Genomic DNA, 19,719 nt, shown 5'->3' with positions numbered 1-19,719 from the left:
AGAGAGTAACATGTTGCGTTGGTCTTTCTCTACACATCACTGTCTCTCTTTTAAGTACTGCACATTAAAGTTCATAAGCCTTTTGTTGCCTTTCAGGATGACTCAAGGGAGATGGGAGTCTTTTACAACCTGGTGAACAACACAGGCTGAAATGAAATCACCTTTCTCCAGGAATCTACAGGTATCAAAATACCCTGGTAAGAGACTGTACATTAAAGGTGGATGTAGCCACTGTGTCATAAGGGTGGAAATGGAAATTATCGTATTTGTACGAGAGCGTGAGAGCAAAGTCACCAGCTAGAAAGTTTAACTATAAAGCTTCATTTTTATTATATTTTATTGCACAAAAGAACAAGAGCGAGATAACAAAGTGCAAAATGCAAGAATCTGCACAGGGAGTATGCTGAACTTGTCTCATTAGAGTCCACCGGAGGCTGAATACAGCAGCTGTAAAAGTAATACAGTCAAGTGTTACTTCTGCATCTAATCAGCTATAAAACACCTTGAAAAAAGTTTTTGGCTCTAAATAGAAAAGGATAAGGATGCTTTCAAAGATTCACAGCAAACAGGAAGCAACACTGAAATAATAAATCTGCAGGCACACCTGCTTGGCAGGTGGTTTTGTTTTGAGCATCTTGGAGGACATGCCACAGATCTTCTGTGAATTCAGGCTGTCTCACTGTCTCTTTGTGAAAACGCAGACCGGCTCCATGATGATAAGATCAGCGCTCTGTGGGGGCTAAACCATCTGTTGGAGAACTCCTTGTTTTTCTTGTGGCTGAAAATAGTTCTTTATGACTCAGGCTGGATGTTTGGGCTTGTCGATGTGCTGCAGAATGAATCTGGGGCTGATCACTGATGAGCCTCAATGATGGATTTGCAGGAAATATATCTGAACATTTAAAGTGCACCACTGCACTTTCTTATCATTTAAATCTCAGGTGAATTCATCAAACAAATGGCTTTTAGTTTGTTTTTGTGTGTCTGTGTTTTTTCCCTCTTGGTGAATAGAGGACATGTTGGCAGGTTTGACAACTCAAACCTTTAAAAGAGAGGTGAACACCAACCATTTTCTGACTCATGTACTCTATTCAAAAATAAATCTGGTTTCCAGCATGAGGCCCATTCGCTTTTTTCTGACAATATTAAGGTTGCTGCTCCTTCTCACTCTGAACATCTGCGACTCCATCTCTTTAGTGCTGTGATTTTTTGATTTGACTGCAAGTTGTCGTTCTAATCCAACAGACATGGCACCAGGAACAGAAATGAGTTCCAGGAAAAAACAGTCTGTTGCCTCAGAGGAAGAAAACAGATTTGTGATAGAGAAACATCCTAAGGACGTGACAGAAAGACCAACTTTCTTTCAATGTTTTTGCCTATTTTTACCTTGTGACAAGTTGTGCTACTAACCTACTGTTCAAGAAAAACCACAAGCTGTGATTTATATCTGGTTAACACAAGCCGATATGCTTCTGTGGAAAACTGAAATCAGAAAAAGCTGAGATTTTAAGTAATCTGTAAAATATGCGAGCGGAAGTGTGTGACAGGAAGTCTAAGTATACAAAAGAAACACACTCCATGCAAAATCACTCAAATGTTAAAGAATAAAAATGTATATTTCACACAGGAATTTCTGAAGAACTTTGACATCCCAGGATGCTGCCTGGCTTGAAATCAACAGAACATCTTTTGGGGTTTTAAAGATAAAAATAGAGCAACACAGCACCTCCAGCAAATAAGAGCTGGAAAAAAAAGAAGTTTCTGAAGAATGGAAGAACATCCCTCCAGAAACCTATGCAGCACACCCTCATGTCGAGGACAACTAAGTCTGCCATCAATAATAAATGTGCACATGCAAAGGAAAAAAGTGCACTGCCTTCTGAGGTCCTACTGCAGAGTTTCTATTTTTAACACAATAATAATGAAGTTTCAGTTTTCAGTCTAACGTAAGAGCAGATCTGACCTTCATGAAGGTCAGACACTTAAATGCACTGGTCTCACGATAATGTTTTCTATACATTAGAAAGCTTGATGGTGTTTAGATTTACTTTCACTAATATGTGCACCTTGAAAATAGATCAAAGTTATCCTCATTTGGAACTTTCACTTAAAAGTAAATTGGGGGCACAGAATGTGTCAAGAACAAGGGACAGGGATCTGCATGAAAGAACAATTCATTATGTATTGTGTACAAAAGTACTGAGCCATCTCCACATTACACCTACAGGAGCTGCTCAGCCATGGGAACTAATGCCACGAAGCTCCGGGTGCACCATTTTTGTGCTGAGACACCTCTGTTGTTTTTCAGTGAGCTCTTTAGAGCGACCCATTCTCTCAAAAATGCTTGTAAAAGCAGACATCATGGCTAGATGCTTGATTTTATACATCTGTGGAAATGGGACTGAAAGAACACCTGAATTCAAAGATGAAGAGGTGGAACACAGTACGTTTAACCATAAAGTGTATGTGATAATAAATAAACACAGTGTAGAAAAAAAATCTGGCTTGATTTTGATGCTCATGTGCAGCAATACGCCATGCAGATGGTGTTACATGAAAAATGGCACTCCTCCAAGGTTTAAACTTTTTTCAAGTTGAAAAAGTGCTTAGCAAAATGGTAAAACTGCTCCTTCTAATAGCCTCTTTCACGGAGCGAATGTTTAACCATCACAAATAAAGTTTTTTTTAACAAAAAAATCTTTTAATACTATTAGGTAGCTATATTAGTAAAGATGTCTTTTCTAATATGCAAAATAATAAGAAAGTAACAAAACATATAAAAACTTGAAGTACAAGTACATTAAAACTGTACTTGAGTAAATGGACAAAGTTACATTCCACCACTGGCCCGATCCATGCCCCTGACCCTCCTGATTGGTGTGAGTGTTCCTACACGTCCCTGCAGTCATGCGTGGGTGAGTAATGCTTGTTTTATTATACTATTTTCTGGTCTATTCGCAATGAAGCACTGGTGGCCTTGCAGTACAGTGGCTGCATAGCCATACTGTATGAAGAGGAATTTTATAGGCTTCTTGCATGCTGGGCTTCTACAGATGTGTGTGCATCTGCAAGGAAATAAAATCTGTGGTGCAACTGCCTGTGGTTGTAATTGTATGCTATAGGAGGTGTTTGTCACTAAAACTGAGGTTAGTGGAAGTGTATGTGACTGGATGCTTATTCTACTGGGTTTGTGAGTGACGAGATGGCACTCAGCGCATGTTAATCAAAGTGTTTGTAAGTGCGAATCTAAGTGGCTACATTCTCTCAGCTCCTCAGGTCAAACGTAATTTTTCCCTCTCATACTGAATGGTCTACTCTCACCTTCTCTTTACCTCTCTCACCCTGCCTCTCTCTCCTTCTCTGTCTGTCACGGTCTGTTTATTTCCGTCTTCACCACTCACTCTCACTCCCCGTTTTGCTGTCTTCCTCTGTGTCTTTCGTCCCATCACCGCGCCCACATTTCTCTAGCCTCAATTTAACCTCTCTGCATTTTCTCCTCTCTCTCTCTCTCTGGGTCTGAGTCTCTCTACCAGTCAGCTCTGGGCTGTTTCTCTGGTGGATCGCCGTTCTAATTAGCTATCATCCCTCTACTTCCTGCCTTCTGACACACAAACACGCACGCACACATACGTATGCACACTCTCAAGTGGGACATGTAACAACACTGTGTGTGCGTGTGTGTGTCTCGGTACAAAAGTTTAAAAGTTGCATGAAAGAGATCCGCTTTAGTGGCTCAGCTAAAAAACACAAACAAAACATACACAGTGACTGGTGTGTGTGTGTGTGTGTGTGTGTGGTTTCAGTCCTTTAGTTTAAGTCTCAAGGACTCCAGCTTTAAACACCTGCCTGTGCGCTTTTTGTGTTCAATTGTCTTCATCATTAGCCACAAACCTCCGTTCTTCCTTCCTTTAATTCCTCCTTTCAAACTGTTCCTTTCCCTATTTTGGTTTTGCTTCCTTTGTTCCCTTCCTTATTTCTGTTTGCTTTTTCTTTCCTGCCATTTAGCCTTCCTTCCTTTCCACATTGTTCTTTATTCCTTTTTCTTCATTCATCCTTTTCTATTTAGTTCCCCAAGCTACCTTATTTATTTCCTTGTTAATGTCCTCTTTCCATTTCGCCCATTTATGCATGTTTGTTATTCATTCCTTCTTTACATCATCCATCTTTTTTTCCTTCCTTCATATAGCTCCCCTCCTTCCTTCCTTCCCTCCCCTCCCAATTCTTTCTCCCTTTCTTTTATCCATACCATTTCGATAAATTTATTCTTTGTTTGCTTCCTACTATTTAGCATTCCTTCCTTTCATTCACTGCTTCCTTCCTTCCTACCGTCCTTCCTTCATTGCGTGTCCCATTTACACCTACCTGCATGCATTCTTTCCTTTTCCTATTGTTTCTTCCTCACTTTTCTTATTCTTTCCTTCCTACACCTGTCCTCCTTCTTTCTTTCTCTCCTTTCTTCCATGCCACATTACACTTTCCTCCCTGCCCATATCTTTTTTCCTTCATTCCTTTCCCCTGCCTTCTTTACCTGTTTCCTTCCTTTTTTCCTATCCTTAATTCCTTCCTTCTTTCTTTTTCTTTTCTTCTTTTCATGCCCCCACGGGCTTTCTTTTCCTTCCCTATTCTTTCTTCCTTTCTTCCAATCTTCCTTTCTTTTCTATACCTTGCTTTCTTCCTTCTTTCTCTCCTTTCTTTGATGTCCCTATTATATTTTCCTTCCCATATCCTTTGTTCCTTCATTTCTTTCCCATTCTCCTCTCCTAACTTCCTCTATGTATTTCTATCATTCTATTTTCTCTATCCTTACATCCTTCACCTCTGTCATTCTTTCTCTCCACTTTCCTCATTTTTTTAAACATTGTTTTCCATCTTTCCTCCATCAGTTTTGCTGATAAAGATCTTTTTGTTTGCTCTTCCTCTTGCTTTACCTCCAAACCCCTCTCCCCAGTGTACTGAGAGTGTCTCCATAAAGAGCACACGTGCAGGAGAGTACGCTCCTGTCCGTCAGAGTCACATCCAGTTAACAATCCAGAAGAGCAACAACTTTCTCCCCAGATTCCCTCAGCTGGCACATCTATTGTATCTGAAGTTTTTGTCTCGTTTGGTGACAGCACATCCTCTTCTGCTGCTGCTGCCACAGGGGAGCTTACTGCTGAGGTATAAAAATATGCAGACCCCTAGAAGCCTGAGCCTCACTCATAAAGGCTAAAATGGGGCGGACTGTTCTTCAGGTGAGGAATTAAGTGAACAAATGCACAAAGACTCTTGAATCCTGTGACAAGATTTATTTTGATTTATTGTGTTTACTTTTTGCTCTGGGCTTTTGTTGATGTACACTGTGTGCTGCAGCGACGTGTTATATGATGAACGGCTGCCCTACGAGGTCATTTGTTTGTTCTTTTTCTTTTCTTTACCTTTTTCTCCTTTCACATCCACATTTTTTCCTCCCTTCATTCTCTTTTCTTTTATCAGTATTTACTCTTTATTCTTTTATCATCACACATCAACATTTCCTTCAGCCTCCATTTCTCTTCTCTTACTCCTTTAGTCTTTCTCTTCCTGGTTTTAGCCCCTTGTCGCTCCCCTAATTACCTCTCCTTTTACTTCAATTTCCTGTCTCTCCTTTTTCCCCCGCTTTTTGCGCTTCAATGACTAATGGATCAAATAATGCATAATAAGAGCAATGACGAACACTGAGTGAATCATACACCCTAGCACCTGTACATGGTTTTTAATGTCTGATCCTGCCCACGTGTCCAGTAGATTCTATTAATCCAGATGGGATGAACACAAATACACACGCACACACAGATGAACATTTACACATAGGTGCACTTTTGCAGAATTTTCCATGCAGACTGAACAGTTGGTGGGGTGTAATGAGCTAATCTTCTGCAATACCTCTCCCTTAACTTCCTCTCCTCTGTGTCCCTCTGCCTTTCTATTTTCCTCATCTTTTCTTTTTGTCTGTCTAGCTTCACCTTTCCACCTGTGCCTCTCTCCATCGCTCTCTCTCTCTCTCTCAGGTGATTTATTGGTTGTCAGGTCGTTCTGTGCTGCAGGAGCTTCTGGGACGCCGTCAAGGTGCCCAGTGGTCAGGTAATGACAAGAGCGAGTGTGTATGTGTGTCTGTATTTCTAGCTACCTGTCCAAAAAACTGTCAAGCATCTGCTCCTGCAGAGTGTGTGTGTGTGTGTGTGTGTGTGTGTGTTAGTGCGAGTATGTGTGTGTGTATAACAATCATCTTTAGACAAATTTGCCTTCAGATTAATTAACATTTAGATTAATTTATCAGCCATATGATATACGGTTATGACCCGCCAGCAGATACGCACCACCTGTCTTCCTCGACTGTGTGTGTCTGTCTAAGTGTATGCGTGTATGTGCTCAGACCTGTTTGCCATCCGCCATGTTGCAGGGCAGCAGCAGGACCTGGGAGGCAGGGAACGTGGTGGAGACAGACAGGCAGTGCTGCTGCTGTCGGATCTGCTGTCCGTGAGTGTACACCCACTCCTGCAGAGAGGAAGATGGAGTTAATCATTTTTATCTGCTCTGAATTTTGAAATGCTGTGTGTGGGTTTGGTTTTTGAAAGCTGACATTTTCAAGTGCAGCCCCGCCTCTGGTGTTGTTTCTGATAAGCGGTCATGAAGATAAAGTCATTAAAGACAGCACAACAGCGGTAGAGACAGGTGGAAAAGCAACATTAAATTGGTGTGAATTTAATCCTCAACTCCCATTGTTTCTTGCTTTGCACCAGACCTGACTGCAGGGATTTGCTCCCATCTGGCTACAAGAGTATCGGTGAAGCCTGGCTCGCAGTTGGCATTGCAGTTCAGCACAAATGTGCTGAATGGGGAGGAAATTAGGGCTCTATCCAGGCCAGCCATCCACAACAAACTGTGAAAGCCATTTCTTTATAGACCAAACAAACAATGCTGACATGCTTGTCAAAGCAAATGGTTTAAATCGTCTTAATCGTGTTTGATTTTGATATATCTTTATTAGAATTAAAGGGCATTTAACAAACTAGGGATGATCCTGACTTATAACTTTTCATTTCAATATGAAAATACTGAAAATGTTCCTGCAGCTATTTCTTGCCTTAATAAATATATATAAACAGTCACATGACAAAGAAAGTTTTCACGGGATCCTAAAAGGTAAAAAGAATACTCCGTGATATTTTCCTTCATAGTTCAGTCAAATTTGTCTTATAAGGAGAAATCTTGTAGAGAAATGTTGCCTCTTTTTTATGACACTGTTTTACCCTCATTGATGTTTGCAGGCATTCATTTCTGCTCACCTCTCTTAAGGTCCTGCCACAGCATTTCAGTCGGGCAGAGGTCTGGACCGACTGGGCCATTGCAGGACCTTGATTGTTTTTTTCAGCCATCAGTTGCATATTTGCTGCTGTGTTTATTATCATCGTCCTTTTGCAATGATCCAATTTAAGCCCAGCTTTAGCTGTTGAACAGATGGCCTCACATTTGACTCTAGAATACTTTAGTATAAAGAAAAGTTCATGGCTGATTGCATGGTCCGAGTGATTACAGAGCAGTTTTGCCCAAGCAGTCTTTTTGTCTTCCATTATTCAATTTTCACCAGCTTATCTGAGTCCAGGTTGTAGGAGCAGCGGTCTAAGCAAAGATGCTCAGACCTTCCTCTCCTGTAGAACTGCCTGAAGGGTTTACTGTGAATAATGAGCTAGCAACAGATGCAAGGCTTAAAGTCAGAGTTTTCAATGTCACAAAGATGACACCTGGCTAGATCACCCTGGTAACTATAATGACATATAACCTTGTCTGAAGCAGGCAGTGTTACAAGTTTCAGGTAAAAACAGCTTGAAATGATACATTTTTATGGATTGTGTTTAGAAAGCACTGAAAGAAGTCCTGCTATCAAGTTACAGACTGTGTATCTCATTATCAGCATTATCTTCAAGTATTCGTTGGTGAAGCAAAAAATGCATGAATACGTTTTTTTTGTTATGTTGTTTCTTTAAACTGCTGGAATTGTATAAAATAGAGCAAAAAATAGAAAAATCAGTCAATCCATTTGTAGCACATTTATCACCAAGAATAATCAGTCTACAAAAACGATCTCACTAAGCTCCGGCCACAGATACATTTCTTTCAGAAGCCTGTGAGAGAGTATCAGACCTGTGTAGCTCACTGTGTAGCTCACTGTGTAGCGCATATTGTATAAATGTATCAAGATTAAAGTCAGACAATATATAACTCACAAAGCTCGAACGTCTTGTCCAAAATGATTATATCAGACTCAGTCCGAGTACCTTTTTTTAAAAAACTTAAATTAGATAGAGAGTTGCAGACAAACATTTATGAGCAATGTTGAAAACAGATACTTAGAAAAACACAAATACTTTTCATAAATCAATGGAATTAGCTTTTTTTAATGGTCATCAAGACATGATTAGTAGTTACTACAAATGTCTGCAGTCTGCAGGGAACTGGTGTACTTTAATTGTCTTAGTTACTAGTTAATTAACAGATTACCATTTTATATTCAACACGCATGAAAATTGCTACTCAACAGTCAGCTTTATATTAAATATAATTAATCATGAATAGTATTAAGTATAAAATCATTAGATATCACCTTACATTAGATCAGCTTCATTGAGGAAATTGTACATACAGATGAATGTATATCATTAAGAAAAAAATACTAGATTTTACATTGGTACAACATTCAGGGCCACATTTCCAAATTATGAGTGATTTTGTGTTTACAGCCATTAACATGAAATTTTCAGCTCTGTACTTGTGATCTGTACTGGAGCTTTGTTGCTTTTACCTAAACTCCAAACACTTCTTTTTTGTTTGGCATTTTAACTTAATGGATTACTCTATTCTCAGATTAGCTTTTCATTAATTTTCTGTTGACTTGCTTTTCAGTTAATCATTAAATCTTTCAGTGAATAAGTAATGTGTTTTTTAAACCCCCCCCCCCCCCCCCCCCCTTCATTTCATATTCAAACATTATTAACATAATCATACTGCTATAAGTCTGCTGACTTGACCTTATAGAATAATGGAGGTCGAGAGTCAGATGGCAGAACAGTGGGAGGTCTTTTCAAACCAGCTGGGTGATTTATGACATTTTATCTTAAATATCTCAACGCTGCGGGGTGTATTTCATCACATGATTGATTTATTGAACTGCAGCAAAGAGAATGACATTAGAAGTTAATTGGTCCTGCAGCTCAGTACATCTTCTCTCTACTGGAACGTCCCAGGATTCGTACTTAAGAGTCAGTGTTCAACAATATAAAACCAGTAACCTCACCACTGCTCAGGCTGGGATGTAACTAACACACCTGTTTTCCAATGAGAATTCTAAAGCATTTTTAAATCCGTCAAGATCATTGTTGTTATTACTGTAATAATAACAATAATAAAAATTTGAGCACATTTCTATTATAATTTTCGTAGATGCATATTAAATAGCTGGGCCTGAGGATTCCGCCTGCTTTTTCTGTTTCAGCTTCTGGTGAAAATGTCTTTATTTAAGTAAAGAAAGACACGAAAATCAGGCACTGACTCACACTTCAATATTTCCTGGAATATAAGGCAGTGTGGCCCTCACGGTGGTCCTGCATTACTTTCAAATAATTATTCCTAACGTTTATAATCTCTTGGCCTCGCTGCTGACTCATGCCTTATTCTTCTGTTTTCTTTTGAATTTGCCTGGTTTCAGACGTGAGAAAAGGATTTTTATTATTTCAGATGTGTTCCAACAAGATTCGACTTTCTGCACAATCCTGACATGTCACGTATGCGTATCTCAGGAATATTTTTAGAAAGTCACCGCCTGCATGTAAACACGTTAGGCAGAGGTTGAAGCGGACTGCTAACTGTGATGGGAATCAGGCTGCGGGTAAACACGCTCACTGGTTATGCTGTTAAACATTAAGCAGGTCAGCACTGAAACAAGGTCTGCATGCTCAGCACAAGTGTTCCCCAGATAGCTAAAAGGTTAAAAGCAAAGTGGACTTTGGCTCAAAATAATGATGACACCTGCAGCTCTGTGTACAAAGCTGTGAGTGTAAGCTTTATTCTTTCCTGAAAAAAAAGAAAAAAGAAAGTTGCCCGAACTACTTTCTATTTGTGTGCACATTCAGAGTCGACAGCAGAAATGATTAAAGTACAATTTCATGCCTGTGCACTCATTACATTTGGAGCAAATTGTGTTTAAATTCATGGTTTTGTGGCTCAGTGGGTTGGATTTCATACCCATCATTCTTGTACCTCATCTTACATTTCTGCTATGTTATACACAGTTGTCCACCTCCCATTAATACACTCATATAATGCATTTGAATCCTTGCTTTGCAGGATTCAGTTCTAGTTTCTGCTGCTGTGGGTTTATAAAATGGTCTCTCTGCCTCTGCTATTGATTTTTATTTCCTTGTATGTGAAAGTTGGTGCAAAATTTCTTTTCTTTTTTTTCTGATGGACCGAAGCTTCAGATTTTTAAGCTTCAGAATGGCTATTTTTTGTTCTTACATTGCATTATTTACACTATTAATGTCCCATATTTGATATTCCATTATTATTTCATTACTTATGCCAAAAAACTTCTCGTCAACTTTCAAGTTGATGTCCTGTGGGAGAGCTTTGTTTTCACTTGCTATTTTGAATTGCTTTTCACTTCATGTTTGGCTGCCTGCGCTGGTAATCCAGCATCCTCATCTAACAAATTGGAAGAGAGACCAGGGGACACCCCGAGTCCAAAGTGAGACAAACAAAGACATTTACAAACTTCTTCACCCTCATTCGACAATAAAGAACCACTGAAAGGTTTGGACAGGCTAAGAGGATCCAAACTATTGACTAGTACTGTATATCAGCTGGTGGAACCATTCTGGCCTCTGCTATGTTACTCAAACACTAACACAGGTTTTGCTACTATTTAGGAAATTACTATTCAAATTAAGATGTGTGGGCTTACAAAACATTTGCATGACTGACTCGTAGCAATCTTCGATAAGTCTGGAAGTAGACCCCACTTTACCACGTCACTGGAAATGTGAGTAATAGCTACAAAATGGACGTTACATTAAATAAGATTCCTAACTGTGATGGAGAGCATAAATCCATAAGGAAAGGTTTACAAAGTTTCAAATAAAATCAACACAAATGTCATTTTCTCAAAGATTTCTATACAATCTTTCTGAAACAGATGAATGAGCCATCCTCTGCTGCCCATGAATCCTGGTGGGTCTTACTCACTTCTTCCCTATTTTCAATTCACCTGGTTTTGTTTAAAAATGTCTGTAAAAACTCTACATCATAATGCACAAAATATTAATAGTCTTGAGTCACTCTCCTCTCTTTCCATTTTGCTTCCATAGAAAAAGATTTTTAATTTTTTAAAATGATTTTGAGCAACAGTTCTCCAGGATTTCCTGGGGGGAATCAGTGTTAAACCACTTAACACTGACTGAATGGTGAATAATTCAAGCATAAAAAAGACAACCAACTCAGGGATTAACCAGGGTTTTGTATACATGCAACAGACAACAACATCCTGTGGCAAAACACATAATTTGCTCACACGTCTTTAAACAGATCTGCAGAAAACATCTAAGATAACACAGATAGACAGAAATAAAATTTTAAGTAATACTAAGTAGTAGTTCCACATCAACAAGATGACTCTCAAGAAGCTATTAGCTAAAACCTTGGCATAGCTCAGGACGGTGTGCAGTCTGTCAATCTCAGGAAACTGGACAAATGGAGGTCAAGATAAGTTGCAGGCCTACAAATTCTCTACAGCCGATGAACAGTATCTGAAAATTATATTATATTAAAAAGAGGAAAAATCCAGCAAAGACCTGACGCTGGACCTGAGGGAACCATCGGGCCCTTCAGCTGATCCATCAAACGTTTGCTGAAGCCTCATGAGAAATGGTCTCAGTGGAAAAGCGGCTGTCAAGAAGCCATTCATAAGGAAAGGAAACAGGGAGGGAGGGCTGAGGCATGCCAAATTACACAAGAACTGGACTGAAAATTAATGCCAACAAGTCTTACGGAGTAATGAATATGATGAATTGTCAATATGTATAGACTTGGTCAAGAGACAGATACAATGGAATCTCTCTTACTACATTAAATAAATTACATTTTATTTATATAGCAACAGCTTTGGCCTCATGAAGACTTTATTAACAAATTTGCAATCAAAAGGTATCTTGCCAACTTCAGTATTTATATTTGATTACAAGGCCCGTGTTATCAGTGACATATGGCTAAAGCATTCTCGTAATCTGGGTATAAAAAGACAAAAACGATACTGGGATTAAAATTTATTTCAACTGTGATAGATATCACATCTACCCCCAAGCACTATTTATGGCACAACCTTACCAATGAGTACAAAACAAACCCACTACAGGACTACTGCAGCGTGACTATACTGTGGCTGCTTGCTTGAATTCACCAGTGACTGGATAAACATTTATTTTCTGATTTCTGAATTGACTTTTATCCCTAAAAGAACTGATGTCAGCACATTTGTAACCACCTGAGCATGGCATGATTTGGGTTTGGTTAACTACATACATTTGAAGCTACACTGATTAATGTTAAAAAAAAACTCTTACTTCCCTTTCCAAAGTGAGACACTATCTTACAGCCAGATAGTTTTGAAATTATATATCAGTATCCAACTTTGTCAATGCTCTCGATTTTCTGTTGAGAACGGCCTTGACAGGACATGATTATAACTATACCTCGATAGGAGTAATGACCAAAACCGCAGGTAAATTTAGTAATTCATATTAGAAATATTTCATTTGAATTCCTTCATTTTATAGTAATTGGGCTGCTTTAAAACCTTAACATGACAGAAGGGGGAAATGAATTAAAATTCAAAATTATACCCACCTGGGAGCTGCCCAGTTCAAACCAGACTTCTGAACACGAACAAACAGGGATTAAGAGCCCCCCTTCAGGCCTTTCTCTTGCGTTGCTGATTACTGAGAGTTTCTCATTCACATTCAAACACATCTCAGCGGTTCTCCCTTTGAGCTCAGGGATCTGAACCAGCGACCTTCCAGCCACAAGCCAAGCTCTGCAGCCTTTAGGCATCCCAGCTGCTGACACATTTGCTTTCTGCGCAGCGGCTTGTTTAGAGTGAAGCGCAGCCTTCACACTTGTTCTTAACATGGAATAATAAGAATCCTACGGGTATTAATTATAGCTCAGAGAAAGGGAAACACACACACACACACACACACGCTCCTCAGCATGCTGCTGTGCAAAGTAAGTAAAAATGAACATAGTGAGAGCAGGTCAGACATACACACATAAACACAGAGAAGAGTAAAAAATAACTGGCTGAACACAAACAAGACATTTTCACACTCGCACTGACGTCCTGTGAATTTACAGCGAGTGACAGGGCGCCATGTGTCCTGCTCCTGCCTGCTCTATTTCAGCAGCACCTTCACCTAAACCAAACAGTCAAATAGTGAGAAAGTATATGACCAACTATTTTCTGTTGTGTGCTCCAGGTCAGAAAGAGAAGCTTTTTTTCTCTTTAAATCCTGTCTGTACATGCAGATTTTATACACAGCATGCACACATAAAGGTCGCAAACACAAAAAAACACACATTTTAAAACCTTAGTGTGTTTTAGGGGAACAATTTTCTGGAAAATGGCAAGTGAGAGACAATAAAATGAAAGCTGAGGTTGAGCAGTATTTCCTCATCCTTTTTCTTTCTTTCTTTTTTAAATCCGTTCAGCCCACCATTTTGCACTTGCAGCTTTTCCGCACACTCACAATCAGGTGAAAGCCACTATAAGAAGAATTTTCCATGCTATTGCAACAGATTTCAAATTATTCTCCTGCCCTAAAGTTTTGAGTTTGGCAAACAAAATGCTATTGCTGAAGACTGAATTTTTCATGTGTTACATTTTCATTCAGCTGCTTCCTTTAGGGGCTGTGTTGGCAGCAGATCATCTACCTCGCTCTCATCCTCTGTCCCACCAATCCTCTGCATCTCTTCCTTCACCGCATGAAGGTCTCTCTCTTTTCCTCCTGCCTAGAAGCTCCAGCTTCAACATCCTTTGTCCAATATATCCACTATAATAAAAGAAATCTCAACCTGAGCCGTCCCTCTCATGTACTCATTCCTGTCCATTCTGGTCACTCCCAATGAAAATCTCAACATCTTCAGCTCCGCCTCATGTCTTTTTATCAGTGACACCAACTTCAAACTACACCTCACAGCAGGTCTCACTATCATCTTGTAAACTTTCTCTTTCACTCTTGGTTCTATCCTTCTGTCAACCAGACATGCATCTCCACCAACTCCACCCTGCCTGCACTTTCTTCTTTCTTCACCTCTCTTCTGTACTGTCCCCTGCTTTGGATGATTGACCCCTTCACACATCACTTTTTAAAAATACTGTATTATTATGAAGAAAGAGATCTGCATTTCAAACATTTTCTTGCTTTGTTCCTAGATTTCCCTAGATATAGCATCAATGCAACTTTTGTAAAAGTTATTTCACATTTTTAAAATTTGTAACAAAATAAAATTCTCCGTAGAACCAAATGAATGCAAACCAGGAACTAAACTGTTGAAATATAAAACTGCCATCCTGCTTTTAATAAAAGAAACAGCACTCTTTCATTTCTAGTAGTCCCTGCTGATTCACAGTAGGGACAGTTTCAGCATTTCCTCCAAGCTCTGTCTCTTCCTTTCAAACTGCTGACTGACCCACCTGATTGATGGCGGGGACGCCCTCAGTTCCCGTGCAGGGAGCTAATGTGAGGACGGGCATCTCCTGACCCTCCACCTTGCGGGACTCCAGACAGTTCTGCCTCTGTTTGATCACTCCAGACTGTGAGTCGGAGTCGTCTGGGACCCTGATGGAGAAAACGAGACTCCTTTCAGTTAAGGTATTCATTGCATCGTACGGATGTGGAGCAACATGAAACCATAAAAACTCTACCACTAAAATACGTACTTAATCTCCAAGAACACACATATCTGAAAAAGAAGCAATAGCCTTTAGAGGAAGTTTGGCCTAAAGTTAAACTATAATAGGAATGTCATTGTGATGAGACCAGAGACTTTAATCATCTCCTGCATGGTCTCATTAGCCACATCAAGATCACACTCTTAATTTGACAGAAATTTATCAGTGTTTGGGAAAAAAAAAAAGATGCTCTGCACCTTTAAAAAAATCTGCTGAAGGCTACGATTCTCTAAACTCATTACTTCAGAAAGTTTCTTCCTTGTCTTCCTCTGTGATAAACTTTCTCACTCTTTCTTGTTAAAGTCTCCACTGTGCTATAAACTCGGGCTTAAGCCCTGTAGCATTAATTCAATCTGCTATCTCTCTCTGTTTTAATAACCCGTTAAAGGTTATTCTGCGTTTTAAGGGTCAGGTCTGTCTTCCCTTGAGAGCAACCGTGTTAATTCCATTCTGGGGGATTAACACCAGCCTCCAGTGGATAAATGGGTACCGGTATTTAAGTGGGAGTGTGTGTGTGTGTGCTAAAGTGTGTGAAAGGGAGAGGAAGCATTTAAATGAAAGTGTTTATGTGTCTTAAAGGTATTTTGCATTGCTAGGTTGTGTGCTTGTAAGGAAGAATCACTGCCAGAGCTTAGGGCACACTTAAGTGTGGCCGTTTAGTTATATTTGTGTGTGAGTGTGTGTTGTGTGCAGATAGGGGAGTCAGTCTGAGGAAGCAGATCCCATGGGAACTCAGCCAATCAGGACACGGGGAGACATTTAACCCACAGAGACAGTTAGGCGTTGAAGAGGACATGAAAATGGGCTGTATATGTGAGCAGATGTGGTTGAAAACTGCTTGAGTTGCACATTTATGCAAAGGTAAATGAGAGCGATCAGTTACAACTCATCATTTTTCACTACTGGTGTGAAAGGGCATACTTTAACCTGAACCTCTTTTCATGACCACAACCAAGTAGTTTTTAATGGAAGCGAAAGTAAGAAGTGAGGGGGAAAAAAAAAGAAGCAAAGGTCCCACATTGACGCAAACCCAGTGGGACCTTTGCTTCTTCACACCCTCAAATCAGGGTGTCATAGCTGTTAACATTGGAAATGATGCAAACTGCTTACACGTCTCTTAACCACTGCTGCTTTCCAAACATTTCAAGGTGGCGGCAGTGAATGCAAACATTAGTAAAACTTGTGATGCATTTGTGAGTTGCTAAATAAGCCATATACAAAGTGCTGATCAGACTCCATTCATGAGCAGCCATGCTATAGCTGCTGCAGCTGTGTTTTTGAGCGCAAAAAACCAAGCTGAGCTTTATCGCTAGTTATGCACCAGTGGCTCTACACTGCTACTACTACTTGTAGTATTCATATGTATGCATTTATAAACGGTGCTGCCATTGCATTAAAATCAATTAGGTAAAGTGGTTGGGGAGCAATTATTGTATTGATCTGTACAAAAAGTTAAAACATATGTTCCCTCAGATGTCTCGTGACATTGAAGTTGAGACCTGCATTGATGGTTTACTGTAAAAAAAAAAACAAAAACAAAAAACCCACACCTAACCTGATGGTTTAGACACTCTGGGTGTTTTTACTGATTTATCCATGAGATATAATCAACAGCAGTGAACATTGAAATGAAGGCTGCCTGAGTTTGACAAATCACAAATGGTCACAACGGCACTTGTGGTTGAAGCGATTTAAGTGGTTGTCCTCGAAGGGGAGATTGGCCAAGCATAAATCACTTTTTTATGAATAGAATTAGCGTTAAAGAATCCAGGACACAGATTAAAAACAGAGCATTTACAACTCCAGCAGCAGAGGCTGGCGTAGACCTGGATAATGGCTAATCTGTAAAACTTGTCTGTGACCCTGTTTTTTTAAAAAAGGAATAACTCACTCAGTTTTACAAAGCTGTTAAAAAGCTTCGCAGAGATAGAGGTATCCCCTATGGGGAGCAAAGTAAACTTTAAGTGTATACAGCAAAAGGTTCTTCTTTAGAAGTTGAGGATAAACAAAAAGGTAGAAAAGCACAAAAAGAAATTATCTTATCATAACAATGAGCCAGGCAGTATTTAAGCCACTTTCGGCATTAGCTTTAAAAATTCTCTTCTCACTTTGCATACTCAGCAGGAGCTTTTCCTAGACAGATAAGTCTCCAGACACACACACAGACACACACACATACTTACTTGAGCTCTGGGTAGACATTGTCCAAGTACCACTTGAAGGATTTACAGTTGAGCTTCTTCCGAAGTTCCACTCTGCTTCGGATACTGAACACAGGCAGAAACAGACAATCAGATTGATACAGAAGCTGGCAGATGATCAGCAAACAACTTTCATTAAAATTATTTTTCTCTGCCACTATCATATGGGGAGAAAAAGCAATAAGGCAACTACACAAAATAAAACTGACACAAGTAATGACAAACTAAGAGTTCAACCATTACCAATAACGGAGGTGTGTGATATGAAAACAGGTAAAATCTTAAAGCAGAGCTGCAGCATCATCTACATGTGCAGGACTGATAATCACTGACATGTATTCACCGACAACTGTCGCCAGCGTCTATTACTGGCTGCATTTCTGATACTCATATCTTTTCTGCTATCAAAACAGATAAACCATTTATTTTAGGCTTAACCCTTATTTTTTTAAGAGTAACACACCAGGCTGAAAAGCTGAGCTGCAGTCCTCTCACTGTTTAAATTGCTGAAAGAAAACAAAAGCAACACTTTCAGAGCACATTAAATAACTAAGAGTTAAAGGAAATACCCTTTTAGTTTCTCTGATTGTATTATTCCATTGTGCAAATCAATGAACACACTATTTTATGGCCTTATTCTGTGCCCTAATTCAGTTTGATTGTGGTAGCTGCTAGGGGCAGTTAACTTGATAAAGGAAAGGAGTTTATACTTCTGTGAGTTAACTTTGGTAAAATGTAACAATCTGTCCCTTTCTTTTACTTTATGCTTGAATTTTAATGGTGAACAAAGTTAGGGTACATTTCCATTAAATTACTTGTGGTAAGACAATACTACAAGTCCCCGTGCTTTGGTGCAAATAAAGAAACACCAGTCCTGTTTGAATATCTGAGGACTAAGAGGCAACGCAGATGACACACTGACATGTGAGAGTCAGATGTACTTGTGTGTTCTTACTCTCCGTAGGATTTGCCTCGTGCTGCCGGGCGAGCGGAGTAATAAAAGAGCCGGAAGTCATCCATCCACACCTCGGCTGTACGACGTGTGTTCCTGCAAACGCACAACCACACACTTACATCACACTCAGGCTAAAAATCATTAATGGTGACCATGTGCTACTCTGAATATTCCTCTTGTTGATTTATACAAGGTCACTGGACAAATTTAAACCAGACAACGAGTAAGCTAACGTCACGTTCCTGAAATTAATAATGTGCTTTCTGAAAGACATTTTGCAATTTAGTTGGAAAACAGAAATTTTTCATGTTAAAGTTTTCTTGAGCAACAAAGGTTTTTGCTTTAATCACTCAGATAAGAATGTGACCCAAGACTAATTTCAACTTTGTGTTTCCCAGCTCTGTGAAATATATTAATTGTGTATGAGAAAGAGAGCTTTGGGACTTAAAATGATGTTATGTCTCTAATTTGATCCTCAGGCTGCAGATTTTGTTTTCATAAATATAAAAACAGGAGGTGCATAATTGGCCTTTTTATTTAACACTATGTGAGACATCAAAAATCATTTTATGCATGTGTGATTATGACTGACAAAATGCATTGTGAAACCAAGAGGTAATTTATTAATCACATACAAACAGAATGAGAACAAACAGAACAGCTTCATCTCAGATACAGCAACACAACCTCTGTGCTGTAATGTAATGTAGTATTTGCATATATATGTAAGGTCAGGTCTCGCCCTCATTTGCAGTCTGAACTACTTCTGAATATGATCCAGCTGTTATTTTAACCACAGCGAACAGATGAGCGGCTGCAGGAGGAAGGAGAAATGGAAGGAAGTAAAAACAGACATCATTTACCTGCTGCCTTTAAACACACAAAGAAACAACCCACCTCTAGATGTGGTCTGGCTGATTTATTTATTTAAAATGTATTTTTTTTTTGCATTTTTAGCCTCAACAGGACAGCTCAGAGTGGACAAGAAAGCAGGTAGAGAGTAGGGGGACATAAATGCAGAAAAAGGTCTGGAGGAGACCTAAACCCTGGTTCCTGCACCACCGTTGGTATATAGATCACATACTTAACCAAGTGAGCCGGATCACCTGCTCAATCAGAACCTTAGCCAGATCAATCAGATCCCATTCTGACCTCACTGGAGTCTCTTTGCATGTTCACCTGCCCTAGCGTGCACATTTACAAACAGATCAGCCATGATATTCAAACAACTGACAGCTGCAGGGAATAATTCATGTAGACGTTATTTGGACCGCACACCTCAACACTGATTCGAGCACACTCCCTCACCACAATGAAAAAATAGGACTCTCTAACGTCACTACCCCTGCTCGTCCCCATAGGACAATTTGATCTGCTGACCTCAAAAACAACTTCCTGAATATCAGATGCTCCAGATCTCAATCCAGCTGGGCACCAGAGAAACCATGGAACCATGGAGTGTGTATAACAGATACAAGCGTATACATAACCTCTGTGAGATCTCTTTAACACACTTTTTAAAGTCTAATTTGAAAGCCTTGAGCTGA

The 19,719-nt window shown here is 39.6% G+C and overlaps 1 protein-coding gene across 2 annotated transcripts in view; it reads right to left on the bottom strand.

Annotated features, from left to right (window-relative positions):
* The window catches only part of galnt14 (UDP-N-acetyl-alpha-D-galactosamine:polypeptide N-acetylgalactosaminyltransferase 14 (GalNAc-T14)), a 237,701-nt gene that overhangs the window by 4,810 nt on the left and 213,172 nt on the right, over nucleotides 1–19,719 (bottom strand). Inside the window, exons 11-14 of one of the 2 annotated variants that reach the window (XM_085432500.1) lie at nucleotides 18,173–18,265; nucleotides 17,200–17,283; nucleotides 14,759–14,903; nucleotides 6,394–6,513 (exon numbers count right to left, since the gene is read on the bottom strand). In XM_085432500.1, the coding sequence (XP_085288626.1) occupies nucleotides 6,394–6,513; nucleotides 14,759–14,903; nucleotides 17,200–17,283; nucleotides 18,173–18,265 (442 nt within the window). The remainder of the gene's footprint in view (nucleotides 1–6,393; nucleotides 6,514–14,758; nucleotides 14,904–17,199; nucleotides 17,284–18,172; nucleotides 18,266–19,719) is intronic. The other variant, XM_085432502.1, reaches the window with a different exon arrangement.

Source organism: Copadichromis virginalis, linkage group LG15, assembly GCF_057382275.1.
Source record: "Copadichromis virginalis isolate Kocher_CV1m ecotype Utaka linkage group LG15, C_Virginalis_male_GT1.1, whole genome shotgun sequence".
Classification (NCBI taxonomy): domain Eukaryota; kingdom Metazoa; phylum Chordata; class Actinopteri; order Cichliformes; family Cichlidae; genus Copadichromis; species Copadichromis virginalis.
This window is presented reverse-complemented; position numbering and strand designations above follow the sequence as displayed.